The sequence below is a fragment of the Pleurodeles waltl genome, chromosome 8 (assembly GCF_031143425.1).
Source record: "Pleurodeles waltl isolate 20211129_DDA chromosome 8, aPleWal1.hap1.20221129, whole genome shotgun sequence".
NCBI lineage: Eukaryota > Metazoa > Chordata > Amphibia > Caudata > Salamandridae > Pleurodeles > Pleurodeles waltl.
In genome coordinates, this window is record NC_090447.1 from 1,416,133,335 (window position 1) to 1,416,146,314 (window position 12,980).

The 12,980-nt window shown below is 44.7% G+C and overlaps 1 protein-coding gene across 2 annotated transcripts in view; it reads left to right on the top strand.

The window, feature by feature from the left end:
• Positions 1–12,980, top strand: part of MORC3 (MORC family CW-type zinc finger 3) — a 327,051-nt gene that overhangs the window by 206,816 nt on the left and 107,255 nt on the right. For both annotated transcript variants that reach the window (XM_069202531.1, XM_069202532.1), the window contains exons 11-12: positions 663–785; positions 883–960. In XM_069202531.1, the coding sequence (XP_069058632.1) occupies positions 663–785; positions 883–960 (201 nt within the window). The remainder of the gene's footprint in view (positions 1–662; positions 786–882; positions 961–12,980) is intronic.

The window sequence follows — 12,980 nt, forward strand, 5'->3', positions numbered from 1 at the left end:
TCTAATTACTGATTCCTTAACCGCCACTCTCTTTACTGTTTTGTGGAGTGGACTTTCGGGTTAATAAAGTTCCAATTTAGGTTTATACACAATCAGTGTTTTAATTTGCCAGTCACAATCTGCTCCGCTTCTGATTAAATTAACATTAGTGTGCAGATGTGGTATCTTTTTGCAGCAGTCTGGCTTCAGGGGAGTCACAAGAGAAGGAATCTGCAATTACAGTACAAATCATAAACATTGGTAATGAAGTTAAATATCTATTCTTTGAGAATTGCAACAAAAGAACTGGTCCAGTGGAGTCAAGTAGTGGGTGAATTGGGGAAATGAGTAAGGAGTTAATCTACTCCCTAAAAATAAATGGGTGTAGAGCGAGACTGGCATAGGCCAGTACATCATACACATAAAGCGTCCCTCTTCTTCTATAGTACACATTAAAAACACAAATATTCATTGCAAAAGGGTCACTCAGTTAATATTAATAATTTTTAGATGACTATCATGTCCAGTTCGGTAGTTACTTTGTCAGCAGTCCTTTCGCATGTCACGTAGATTGCTTTGTAGTTCTGTAGTTTGTAATAGCTATCATGAGAACACTTCCAATTAAGCCAATCCAGGTTTGATAAAATATATTAATGGAAACATTTCATTACTTTTTGTTACAGGAAACGGCCAGACCAACAATGGGTTCAGTGCGATTCCTGCCTGCGGTGGAGAAAGCTTCCAGATGGAATGGACCAGCTACCAGAAAAGTGGTATTGCCATATGAATCCCGACCCAGAATTCAGGTAACATAGCTTTCAGAATATCACAGTGCTCTCAATGTTTTCAGCACAGTCTGAATGATTTTCACAATTAATCGTTTGTTTTACGTTCTTTAAACAGAGATTGCACTGTTCCAGAGGAGCCGGAAGACGACGATTTATTGGATCAGCCGACTTATGAAAAAACATACAAGAAAAAGTGAGTGTGTCATCATGAACTAAATTTGTCCCCCTGTTGTCAAAAAGGTATCTAAAATTGGGCAACTTCAGTTCTCTCGGTTGGTTTCTGCCATTAAATATATTTGCACTTGACATTTTTGCAACAGAGATCAGTCCCAAATTTTGTTTATAGTAAAAAAAAGTTCCCAAACATTGATATGTCTCTTAACCCCTTCGCTGCTAGGCCTTTTCCCCCTCGGGTGCCAGGCCTTTTTTTGGCTATTTGGAGCAGTTCGCGCATAGGCCCTCATAACTTTTTGCCCACATAAGCTACCCACGCCATATTTGCGTCCTTTTTTTCCCCCAACATCCTAGGGATTCTAGAGGTGACCCAGAGTTTATGGGTTCACCTGGAGGAGACCAAGAAATTAGCCAAAATACAGCAAAAATCTAGTTTTTTAAAACAAAAATGGGGAAAAAAGGGCTGTAGAAGAAGGCTTGTGTTTTTTTTCATTGAAAATGGCATCAACAGGGTTTGTGGTGCTCAAATCACCATCTTCCCTGCTTTCAGGAACAGGCAGACTTGAATCAGAAAACCAAATTTTTCAGCACAATATTGGCATTTTACTGGGACATACCCCATTTTTACTATAGTTTGTGCTTTTAGCCTCCTTCCAGTTTGTGACAGAAATTGGTGTGAAACATTGGTTTCACACCCGTGTGTGATCCTAGCTAAACATTACTGAAAAGTAGACAAAACTCTAAATTTAGCAAGGGGTCATATGTGTAGATCCTACAAGGTTTTCCTACAGAAAATAACAGTGGAAATAAAAAAAATAAAAATAAAAAATTGAAGTGAAAAAACTTCAATTTTTCCCCACGTTTTACTCTGTAACTTTTTCCTGCCATGTCAGATTTTCAAAAGAAATATTCTGTTAAGTCTGCTGGACTCTTACTGTTGCGGGGATATATAGGGCTTGTAGGTTCATCAAGAACCCTAGGTACCCAAAGGCAATAAATGAACTGCACCTTGCGATGGGTTTTCATTGTATACTGGGTATGCAGCAATTCATTTGGTGAAATATAAAGAGTGAAAAATAGGTATCAAGGAAACCTTTGTATTTCCAAAATGGGCACTAAATAAGGTGTTTAGAAGCAGTGGGTATTTGCACATCTCTGAATTCCAGGGTCCCCGTACTAGCATGTGAATTACAAGGCATTTCTCAAACAGACGTCTTTTTTACACACTGTCTTACATTTGGAAGGAAAACATACAGAGAAAGACAAGGGGCAATAACACTTGTTCTTCTATAATGTGTTCCCCCAGGACCCCTGATAAAAATGGTACCGTACTTGTGTGGGTAGGCCTAATACCGGCGACAGGAAACGCAACATGAACACATCACGTTTTCCCAAAGAAAAAGGACCTGTTTTTTGCAAAGTGCCCAGCTCTGGATTTTGGCCTGTAGATCAGCTGGCATCTAGGAAAACCTACCAAACCTGGACATTTCTAAAAACTAGACACCTAGGAGAATTCAGAATGGGGGGACTTGTGGGGCTCTCACTAGGTCTAGGTTCTATTACCCAGAATCCTTTGCAAACCTCTAAATTTGGCAAAAAAACTACTTTTTCCTCTCATTTCGGTGACAGAAAGTTCTGGAATCTAAGAGGAGCCACAAATTTCTTTCCACCCAGTGTTCCCCTCCACCATGCCCCCCCCCCCTAAACACTCCAGATAAAAATGGTACCTCACTTGTGTGGGTAGGCTTATTGCTCATGACAGGAAATGCCTCAAAACACTATGTGGACACATCAAAATTATCAAATACAAAACTACTGTTTTTGTGGGAGAGGGAGGATGGCACCTGCGTTTTTGGTCCTGGGCTCAGCAGGCATATAGGGAAGCCTAACAAACCCAAGCATTTCTGAAAACTAGACACCTGAGGGAGTCCAGGGAGGTGTGACTTGCTTGGATCCCCCAGTGTTTTCTTACCCAGAATCCTCAGCAAACCTCAAATTTAGGTAAAAAAAAAATAAAAAATCCCACATTTCTGTGTGGGATCAAATTTCCTACCACCCAACGTTCCCCTCAGTCTCCTGGTAAAAATGATACCTCACTCTTGTAGGTGGGCCAAGAGCCTGTGACAGGGAAGAGCCAAAAACTTGTCGAAATTGAGGGGGAGCCAAAGCGGGTCCAAACGGGAAGTTTTGAAAAAAAAAAAAAACATTTTTAGGCTGACAAGTGGGGCCGAATTTTTACCTGTATAGATGCGACAATGCTGGGTGGTAGGAATTTTGTTGATTCCTGCAGATTCAGGAAGGTTCCATCACAAAAATGTGTGACTTCCAGCAAAGTTGGAGGTTTGCAGGGCTTTGTGGGTAAGAAAATGGTGCGTGGTGCATGTGAAGCACACCACCCTGGACTCACCCAGATGTTTAGTTTTCAGATGTGTCTAGGTCTCCTAGATTTTTCTAGATGGCAGCGGCCCAAAGTCCAAAAAGTGCAACCATCGCCATTCCAAGTGGGACGATTTTGAGTTAGACTAGCTCTCATGGCCCAAATGTAAAACCAAAATAATCAAATGTCCTCTTGCTTGCCATGGGATAAGATGTTTTAGTGTGTGGGGGAGAGCTGAAAGACTGTTACCCCCTTCAGTTGGGGTAGGGGCATAACCATGCCCATATTGGTTGGTAGCCACCATCCCACAATTTTTTTTTATTTTTTATTTCCTGGCGTCTAGTATGATTTCTGCCATCATCCCCCACCCCCTCCCCGGCAAATGGGCCTTCCAAAAATAGGCTGTCCTGCCCTCAAGGGGGGCAGATATGGCCAACAGTAATGTGCTCCCATGGGAAGCGACCGTTGCCCAAGGAGCTGCCCCCCCCAAACAAAACACTCATACACACACACACCAATCCCTGGTGCCTAAGTGGTTTCTGCCCCATCCCTCCCCCCACCGGGGGGATGGGGCCCGCGGGGGGGCAGAAGCGGCCTAAAATAAAATTGACCCCCAGGGGAGCGACCCTTGCCTAAGGGGTCGCTCCCCATCTGTAAGAAAAAAAAAAAAAACACAAAAAAAAAAAAAAAAACCCTAGTGGTTTCTGCCCCCCTTGGGGGCAGTTCGGCCTAATTAAAATAGGCCCCCCCAATGGGGGGCAGAAATGACCTAAAATGAATTTGCCTCTCCCCAGGGGAGCGACTCTTGCCTAAGGGGTTGTTCCCCTTACGTGAAACTGACCTAAAAAAAACAAAAAACCGTGGTGTCTTAATGGTTTCGGCACCCCCTTGGGAGCAGACTAACCTAATGAAAATAGGCTGATCTTCCCCCAAGGGGGAAGTTTAAGGGATGCACATATTTGGAAAAGGGAAAATAGTATTTAAGACTGCCTCCTAATATGAGTACAAAACCTCGATGTTTCATGCTGTTGATAGGATACTCATACTCAACTGCAATGAGTCTATATGGAGACTTGAACTTCCTATACTCTTACATGAAGATTAATAGCCTCAAGGGTACTTGGAAACGATTGTGCGCCATACGTACAAAGTTCCTTTTACAAATGAGGATCATGAGACCAGTGTGGAAACTGTATGCAATTTGTGATTTGAGCGATAATATATAAGCAGGGCCACTGGAATTGTGCAGCCAGGGGAGGACCAAATTATGTGGCAGAGTTGACTAAATTATGCAGGAATAAAAGGCAAGTTATGCGGGGTAATGCAGCACATTTTGTGATAGTATTTGTAGGAAACTGGGCATCTTTGCAGATGCCTCCCCCCCCCACACACACACACACACACACACTTTTTGCTTCCTTTTAGAACTACCAGTTACTGATTTTGCACTGAAGCCTACTAAACAGATGCCAGTGCTATTTCCTTAAAAGTAAGGTATGTCTGATTGTTTACAATTGGCACAGGACTTTAACGCCCATGTAAGTCCCTAGAAAGTTGTACCTCTCGTACCTGGCGCATGGGTACTAAATAGGGTCCTTAAGGGCTGCAGCATAATTTATGCCACCCTAAGGGACCCACACGCAAATTGCACACAGCCTGCCATCACAGACTGTGTGTCATGGTGCAAGCCCTAAGTGAAAACACAACATGGCACACACATTTTGTGCCATGCTAAAGTCACAGCATGCACCCCGGGGAGGTGAGCATTAGGTACAGAGCGGGAGTGTCGCTTTGAGGAAAGTGTGACTACAACCAAACCCCCCTCCCAGAGGAGCTATGATATGAGAATCAAAATACTACTGAGTATCAATGACAGACACCATAAACGATAGGTATCATCTTATGACATCACATTAGTAAGGTGAATTGCACCATATCACAGAGCATGTATTATTTATGCTTTCATTAGAGGTAGTCAAACAAGGAGTGGCACCAGGGAGCCCACCTTGGTCCTGAAGAGGAGTCTAGGGGTAAGGCTCCAAAACATGTAGACTAGGAAGTCTGGTATATTACATCCCCCACTTCTGCAGCCCCTTTTTAATCATACCGCCTCCAAGAGATCTATTAAATCATTGTAATTACTAGGAGACAGGTATTTTTAACTCACCCAAGACCCCACCACTCCTATTCACATTGACAAGACTACATCAGTGTTCCTACGTATCCAGTAGGTCGTAGCATGCCCCGCTCAGTAGCGGAACGGGAAGACACCCAATGATGAAGCATGCCACCAAGGGGTAACCCTGGTGGGTAAGGTTTTTTCAAACAGGAAAATCCTTTTTCCTATCCATCCTGTGGTAGTTCTTTTAGCTGGGGCTCTTTTGTAATGCGTTATATGCAAGTCACCGCTACAGCAGACCTTAAGAGCCCGAAGGCAGGGTGCATTATAATATATGTGAGGACATATCTGCATGATGTGATGTCTAGTTCCATTCCTAGACATTGCAAGTGACCGGGCAGCCATCTTACTGCATGTACTGAACACTGGTCAGCACGAGTGACTTAGCTACATGATGACTGCACAGAAAATAGTGGTGCTTGGTATCAAACACCTTGTCGTAATAAATCCATACTGATGCCAGTATTGGATTTAGTATGACATGCACCCGGAGGGCACCTTAGAGGTGCCCCCTGAAACCTACTGGTTTTGACCAGCCTGGCACCACAGACAAGCTTCTGACCCCCCGCAGGTGAAAGCCTCTGCTCTCCGAGTTCAAGAAAGGTGCCTGCTCTGGCAGGAGGTGTGATCACCTCCGTCAACAGGATGGCTAGTAAATCTGCATACCAAGGCTAGGGACTTCAAAGTCCCTGCCACCTTTGGTATGCAACCCCTGTTTCCCCCAGAGGTGGGAGTGGGAACCCCCTGCCCTGAGGTCAATTTGGCACTATGACAGGTGGGAAAACTAGCTATGCAGGAGGTATGTTGTGCTGTCAGGCTGGACACACCTCTAAGGTGGCCAGCCTGAAGTGAACACTAAATTAGGAACTCCACCATCTTGTGTGGTGGTGGTTTTAGAATTCTGGGATGGCCCCAACCCTGCCAGCGACATGTCCTCCACAGTTGTGCCAAAGACTACTTGTCCTGCTGCTGTTCTGCCTCCAAAGACCTGGAAAGACCACCAGCACTTCAAGATGTAACCAGAATCCCCTGTGGAGTAGCAGAGCTTCTTCCCTGTACCCTCCAGGCACCAAAGAACTTTGAGGACTCTGGACCAACAAAAACCCAACACCGAAAACCACAACTGCACCCGTGCCCGCAGCCTGAGTTGAAGTGAGCCAATGGTACCAGCGTGGTCCCCAGACCCTCCAGAGCTGAAGCTCACCTTGGGACCGCCAGCAGCCTCTTTCTGCAGGCCCCCTCCAACCACAAGCATCCTGATGCCAAAAGATACCACTGCACCCACTGCCCCGAGCCTTACAGCCCGTGAAGTGAGCCAGCAGTGTCCCTATGTAGCAGAGGATCTCATGGGTCCAGTCCTGTGGGTCCGTCTGTTAATGCCCAGCCAACCCCACCCACCCCCCGCCCAGCCCTCCGAGTCCTTGCTTGCAGCCACTGTCTAACCAGACCGATCTCCAATGACATGAAACACCAGATGCCATAACACACCTCCGCACCAGAACACCCTAGAGCCCCTAAGGTGACCTGTTGGTGTAGCCTGCTCCATCTGTAGGAGTGCTAGTTACAGGCATTCCACATATTTTCTGGTGCTCACCACTTGGTGAGTTGGGGAAATGGAATGGCTTCTGTTTGTGGTGTGATAAAGGGGATAAACAGAGGTCTTGTGACAATGTGCAGCACTAAGTAAATGGGTACTTTCCATTCGGGCACGAGTGAAGCAACACTCAAAGAAAAGGGTGTGGCGGTTGGGTTCATAGCAGCGCACTGCTCGTGAGACTCTCCCATGTCTTGGATTTCAGGTCTGTGTGTTTTAGTGGAGAGTTACTGGCTATGTAGACTTTGACATCCTAAAGGTAGTGTAACAGGGCATCATCCTTGGACACAACCTTCAGGTGCCCCGGGGTTACGTCTGCGAACGGCCGAGGCCCCAGGGGCACTTCCGGTACTTTCTGCCCCAACCCAGAAGTTTTTTTCACGGCGCCGGGGAGCACAGAGAAGCCAGATGATGCGGGGACATTTAAATCCCCTGAAGAAGAGGAAGGGAGGACAATGCTGCAACGAAAAAAGATGTCCACAGAAGAGACGACCGCAACGCAGGAGAAGGAAATGAGAACACTGGAGCCAAGCCTCAAAGGTGGCGCTCAGGAAGCAGCAGGACACTGAAGCAGGCCACGCTCTAGGAAGAGTGTGGCCTAACCAGGTACGGAGTGGGAAAAAGGAACCCTTGTCTTATTTTTTTTGTTTATTTTTTTGTTTTCCCGTCTGTAATTCAACACGGATACAGAAAGGGGGTGAGGCAACCATAAAGTGAGCTTCTTCTCACATAGACAAAGCTTGTTTGTTTTTTTTTGTTTTTTTTTCTTTTCCTTTATTTCTGTTGTGTTTTATATTTTTATATATATATATATATATATATATATATATATATATATATAGTATGTAGATATAGATAAAAGAAAAGAAAAAAAACAAAAGAGAAAAGGAACCAAGCAGGTTATGCTCTCTGAGATTTGTTTTTATTCGTCAAATTCTTTTTTTGCATTGCGACATTTGGAGAAAAGTAGAAAACCAGCTCAGGAAAATAGAACAGGACGGAAAGAAACACAGCTAAAGAAAAGGAAGTGAACTAAGACAGAAAGAAAAGGGAAATTAAAAAGTGAAGATAAAGAGAAAGAAGCATATCAGGAAAATAAGGAAGGCTACAAGATAGTGATAAGGACTATAACAGAGAGGAAAGTGAAAATAACAGCACAATAAAAGAAAAAAACAGAAAAGCAAAGAGGCAGGAAGAAAGAGTCAGAAACAGTGAGAAGAAAGAAGGAAAATAAAACAAAGGAAAACATACATACCAGCCTTCTGTATACTTAATTCTTTACATTCTCCTCCTGAGTCGCCCTCTGGAATAGAGGCACTCTCCTACAGGAAGGTAGTTAGCTGTTTGATTGAGACAGGTCCAAAGATGTTGAAGACCAACTTCTCAAGGAATTCTGGTTAATTTAGAAAGAGAAGTAGGGCTATTTCCAAGGACACTGGAAATATAAATAACACTGTTGTTCTAGGGTATACTGTGTCCTGAAGTCATGCAGAGTCGAAACAACGCTAGCCTGGCATTTGTCTAATTGCGATGTTAAAATATGACATTGAGTTAATCAGTGGGGTTATTTGATATTCATGAAGTTAATAGTATCCTGTGAGCTTCAGTTATGAAATGTCGTCTTTTCCACTGACTGAGATGCATTAGGTTGGGGGAACAGTTTGGTTGGCGAATCTTACATATTCACATGTGCTATAATTATTTATTTGTAATATGTGTCTGGTTTGTACATTTCCATGTCAGTTGTGTTCTCTTGTTTGGGAGTTACCGTTATGGTAAATATTGTGGTGTGCTGAATACTTACTAGTGCACAACAGTTTTGGAAGATTAAATTGGTTACCTGAACGTAGTTTTGGAAGTACTGCTTGAGTATTTTATTTTGACTCCATGTGGAGTTTAGTTAGCAGTTTAGGGAAGAGAGTCTAGTACCCATCTGACTGTTGTGTAGGTATGTGCTGGTTGAGCATGTCCACATGTTACGAATGTAGGGAAGAGTTGTGCCCTGTTCTGAGTAATAACAATGTAGCACACCTGTGTGTGTGGTGGTGCATACTCAAGAAAGAGCAGTACCCTGGTGCTAGAAGTTGTAAGTGGGAGTACAGCGTGGTGTGCTAAGTTGGGGAAGAGTAATACCCATTCATGAAAAGTTGCATACTGGAGTTACTTGATGGGTGTGATGTGTGTGCAGGAAAGTGCCCCTTTTTTTACATGGTCCACCCCCACGTTTTTGCCTGGTATTTGATACAATTGTGACACAAGGTTCCCTAGTTTCCTGCTATCCAGGTCCCCAGTACCAGATATCTTTCCCTAAAACTGCACAGTTGTTCCCTAATTGGCAATACCTTTGGCAGCTCTATAAGTCCCTAGTAAATGGTACTCCAGGTACTTCAGGCATGGGTACCAAAGAAGGTCCCCAAGGGCTGCAGCATGTATTGTGCCACCCTCAAGGACCCTTCATATAGCTCATGCAGTCTGCCATTGCAGGCTGCGTGTCTTGGTGCAGCTTAAATTGAAAACATAGGTTGCAAGTGAGAGTACTGTGTGGTGTTGCAGGTGATGGCGACAACACCACTGAGTGTTGTAGGTAATAGCCACAAGTTTCACCTAGTCGTCATTATGTACAAATTGGACGATTTGACAATGTGTGGCACAGGAAGCAGAGTATGTTTGTGATTATTTTTTTTTGTGTGTGTTGAGTTTCATTCAATTTATATGTAATGTAGTGAGTCAATGTTGTTTGAACTGTAGTGTTTCACATAGTTCTAGTGTTTTGTTAGTGAGTACGTCTTTACCTACTGACCTGGTCTAGTATCTGTGGTTGTATTGCTTGACTGCTCTAGCTTTTGGTTGTTGCTGTGTTTAATTATTCCGTATGTCTCTGCTGGGAGCATACATGTTTTAAGGACATCCCTGCAGTTTCAAGGGGATGTGGTTTTGGGTGCATATTAAGTGCTTACTTCTGCATGGCACTTAGTCATGTTGATTTGGCCAGGAAGCATGACTTGATGTGAGGTGCATTGTAGTGCTGATCTGCACTTTTGTATGTGGTGCATTGTATTCCTGTGGGGATGTGTACGTTGCTTGTAGAAGATGGAGGTGGTATGTGTTTGTTGTGCTGGGTAGTCCAGTAGGAAGAGGTGGGCTTGTGGGATTATGTGAATGTAGTTGTGAAGACAAGTTTTGTGTTTCTCATAATGGAATTTTGAGTTGAGGTGACGTGAGGTTAAACTTAGTTTGTATTTTATTGTTTTGCTTGAATGTGTGGACTTAACAATGATATGGAAACCATTTGGAGTCTGTGGTTTTTTTTCCCTGGTTGTTGCGTAACTGGGCATTCTTGACTACGTGTCCAGCGAGCATCAGTGTTGTGATGTTGTGTAGTCCCAACCTAGTTGTCTTCTTTCTTTCTTTTTTTGAGATGAGGTGTGGGGAGCCTCATGTCTTGATCAGTTGCAGAGTTTCTGTGACTAATTGTCCTCTTTGTGTATCTCGGTATTGGAAAGTTTAACAGGTGGTTGTTGGGTGAACATTTTAGCTAGATATGTTGGAGATGGAACATTATGAGTGATTAACTGTACGTTATATACAAAGGAATGGCAGTTTATTGTTTAAAAAAAAAAATAATAATAAATAAATGGAGGTGTTTGGTATCCTGTGTGTTTCCACTCCCTGCATGTCTGGAATGCTGAGAATGAGGGATGTAATAGGATGTTGATGTGTGATGTGGATTGAAAGCTAGGAGATAAGAGGACAGTTGAATGGAGGATGGTGCCCTGACAGGATCTTCCAGCTGTTGCTGTAATCTAAGGGCCTAACATAAAATAAACAACTTACCTCCTACCTGCATCGCTTGTATGAAGATCCTGCTCTCCAACTGTGACTGAACGCTCAATACCCTTGACTATTGTTAGAGACTGACTCAGTTTATGGTGTACACCTATGATGTGGCACCCTATACTGAGTCCAGGCAGCCCTTAGTGATAGTGTTTAGGTGTCCAGATAGCAAAAGCTCTCTAGGGGTAGCTGAGGCGAGCAACTAAAGCTTATCCAGGAGGAATGTAAAGCACTTGCAATACCACAGCAGTCAGATGGTAACTCACTCACAAGAAAGAACCACGCAAGTGCTGCAAAAATAAAGAATTCTTTATTACAGCACTACTACTAGACTAGCATTGGTATATCTCCCTTTGGAGATATATACACACAATATATACACAAAATAACCAGCAGAAATAGCATAAAACATGTAGGACCCTATAGGGGGCCGCACCATATACTAAGTAAGTGGAATGCACAATAGAGAACCCAACTGAGGTGAGTATGGTAGTTAGCTAGAAGCTGGGGAAGGATGAAAACACAAACGGTCAGTACAGCAAGTGTTCCTAACGACCAGGTGCAGCGGGGGTTACCTACCCAGTTGTCCTATAAGCTAACATAGGAAATTAGGGGTTGGAGTTTGTGTAATTCAGGACCCTTCCCAGCGGACCCCAAGGAAACCAGCAGACAAGTGGAAGGTTGGAGAGTGTCCTGGGACTTGGATTCATAGGGCTGAGAGGACCCTCACTGAAGTCAATGGATGCCTCAAATGTCCTGCTGCTGTCGCTACCCAGGGACCAGACCGGTAGAACCCAGGGACAGACTCCAGGCATGGAGGACCTGAAAAGGAATGGAACAGAGTCTAGCATTCTTGGAGGTGAGCAGGTGGCAATGCCCATCCTCCTAGAGGTGAAATACCTGCAAGTCGTTTGAGGAAGAAGTTCAGCTGAGGGGGCCAGGAGCAGCAGAGGATCCCGGGAGTCACCTACAAGCTGTCCCACGACTGTCGGCGGATTGCAGGAGGGTCAGTGACCAGCGAGGCCACCAACAAGCACTGGCAAATGCAAGCAGGAGCTGAAAATGTGTATGCAAAGTTATGGGGACCAGCAAGGTCCAGGAGACTCTACGCTTGAGGGGGATTCCTTCATGCTTCCAGGTGCAAACAGAGTTCTTGTGACCCTTGAGGATGCACAGCTTTGAATGCTGCAGAATTCTTGCAGGATCCGGAGAAACATTGTTGCAATGGTAGCCTTCCCACCAGAAGTAGACTTGTTTCATTTCTGTTGCAGACCAGGAGCGGTTCCAGAGAGTTCCTTGTAGAGTCTTGCTCAAAGAATCTGAGGACCCACCCTTGGGGGAGCCCTTAAGTAACCTTTAAAAAAGGGGTTGGTCACTCTCTAAAGTGACCCACCTATCAGAAGGGGACTGGGACGTCATCTACCTTGCCTAATCAGCCAGATGCTCCCAGGGGCCTCTGCACATATTATTTTCAAAATGGCAGAATCACCTGACCACCTGGCAGAGCCCTGTGCACCTCGCTAGGGGAGGAGCTGGACAGTGGGGTGGTCACTACCCTGTCCTTTGTGCAGTTTCGCGCCAGAGCGGGAACGGGGGGTTCCTCAACTGATGCAAACCAGATTATGCTAGGAGGGCACCAGATGTGCCCTTCAAAGCAGTCTGTTGGCACTCAGAGGCCACCCTAGGCCTTAGACACCTAATACAAAGGGAGAGGTGGTCACACCTCTCCCTTGCAGGAAATCCTTTGTTCTGCCTTCCTCTGCCTGACCCAGGCTCACCAGCAAGAGGGAAGAACAGTGTCTGGGGTCGGCAATAGAGTGGGCTGGCAGCCAGCCCCTGTAAGGCTGCACGGGCAGACCTAGGAGATCCTCTAAGGAGCCCCAAGAGTACAGGGGATCATGCAGCTAGCACTGGAATTGGATTAGTTGTGTATTTGCAACATTTTTGATACCAAACATGCCTAGGTTCAGAGAAGCCATTATGCATTTGAACCACTCATGTTAACCAGTGTCCAATACCTATCTTAATATGGCTTCTCCGCCAGAGTCCAGGAAT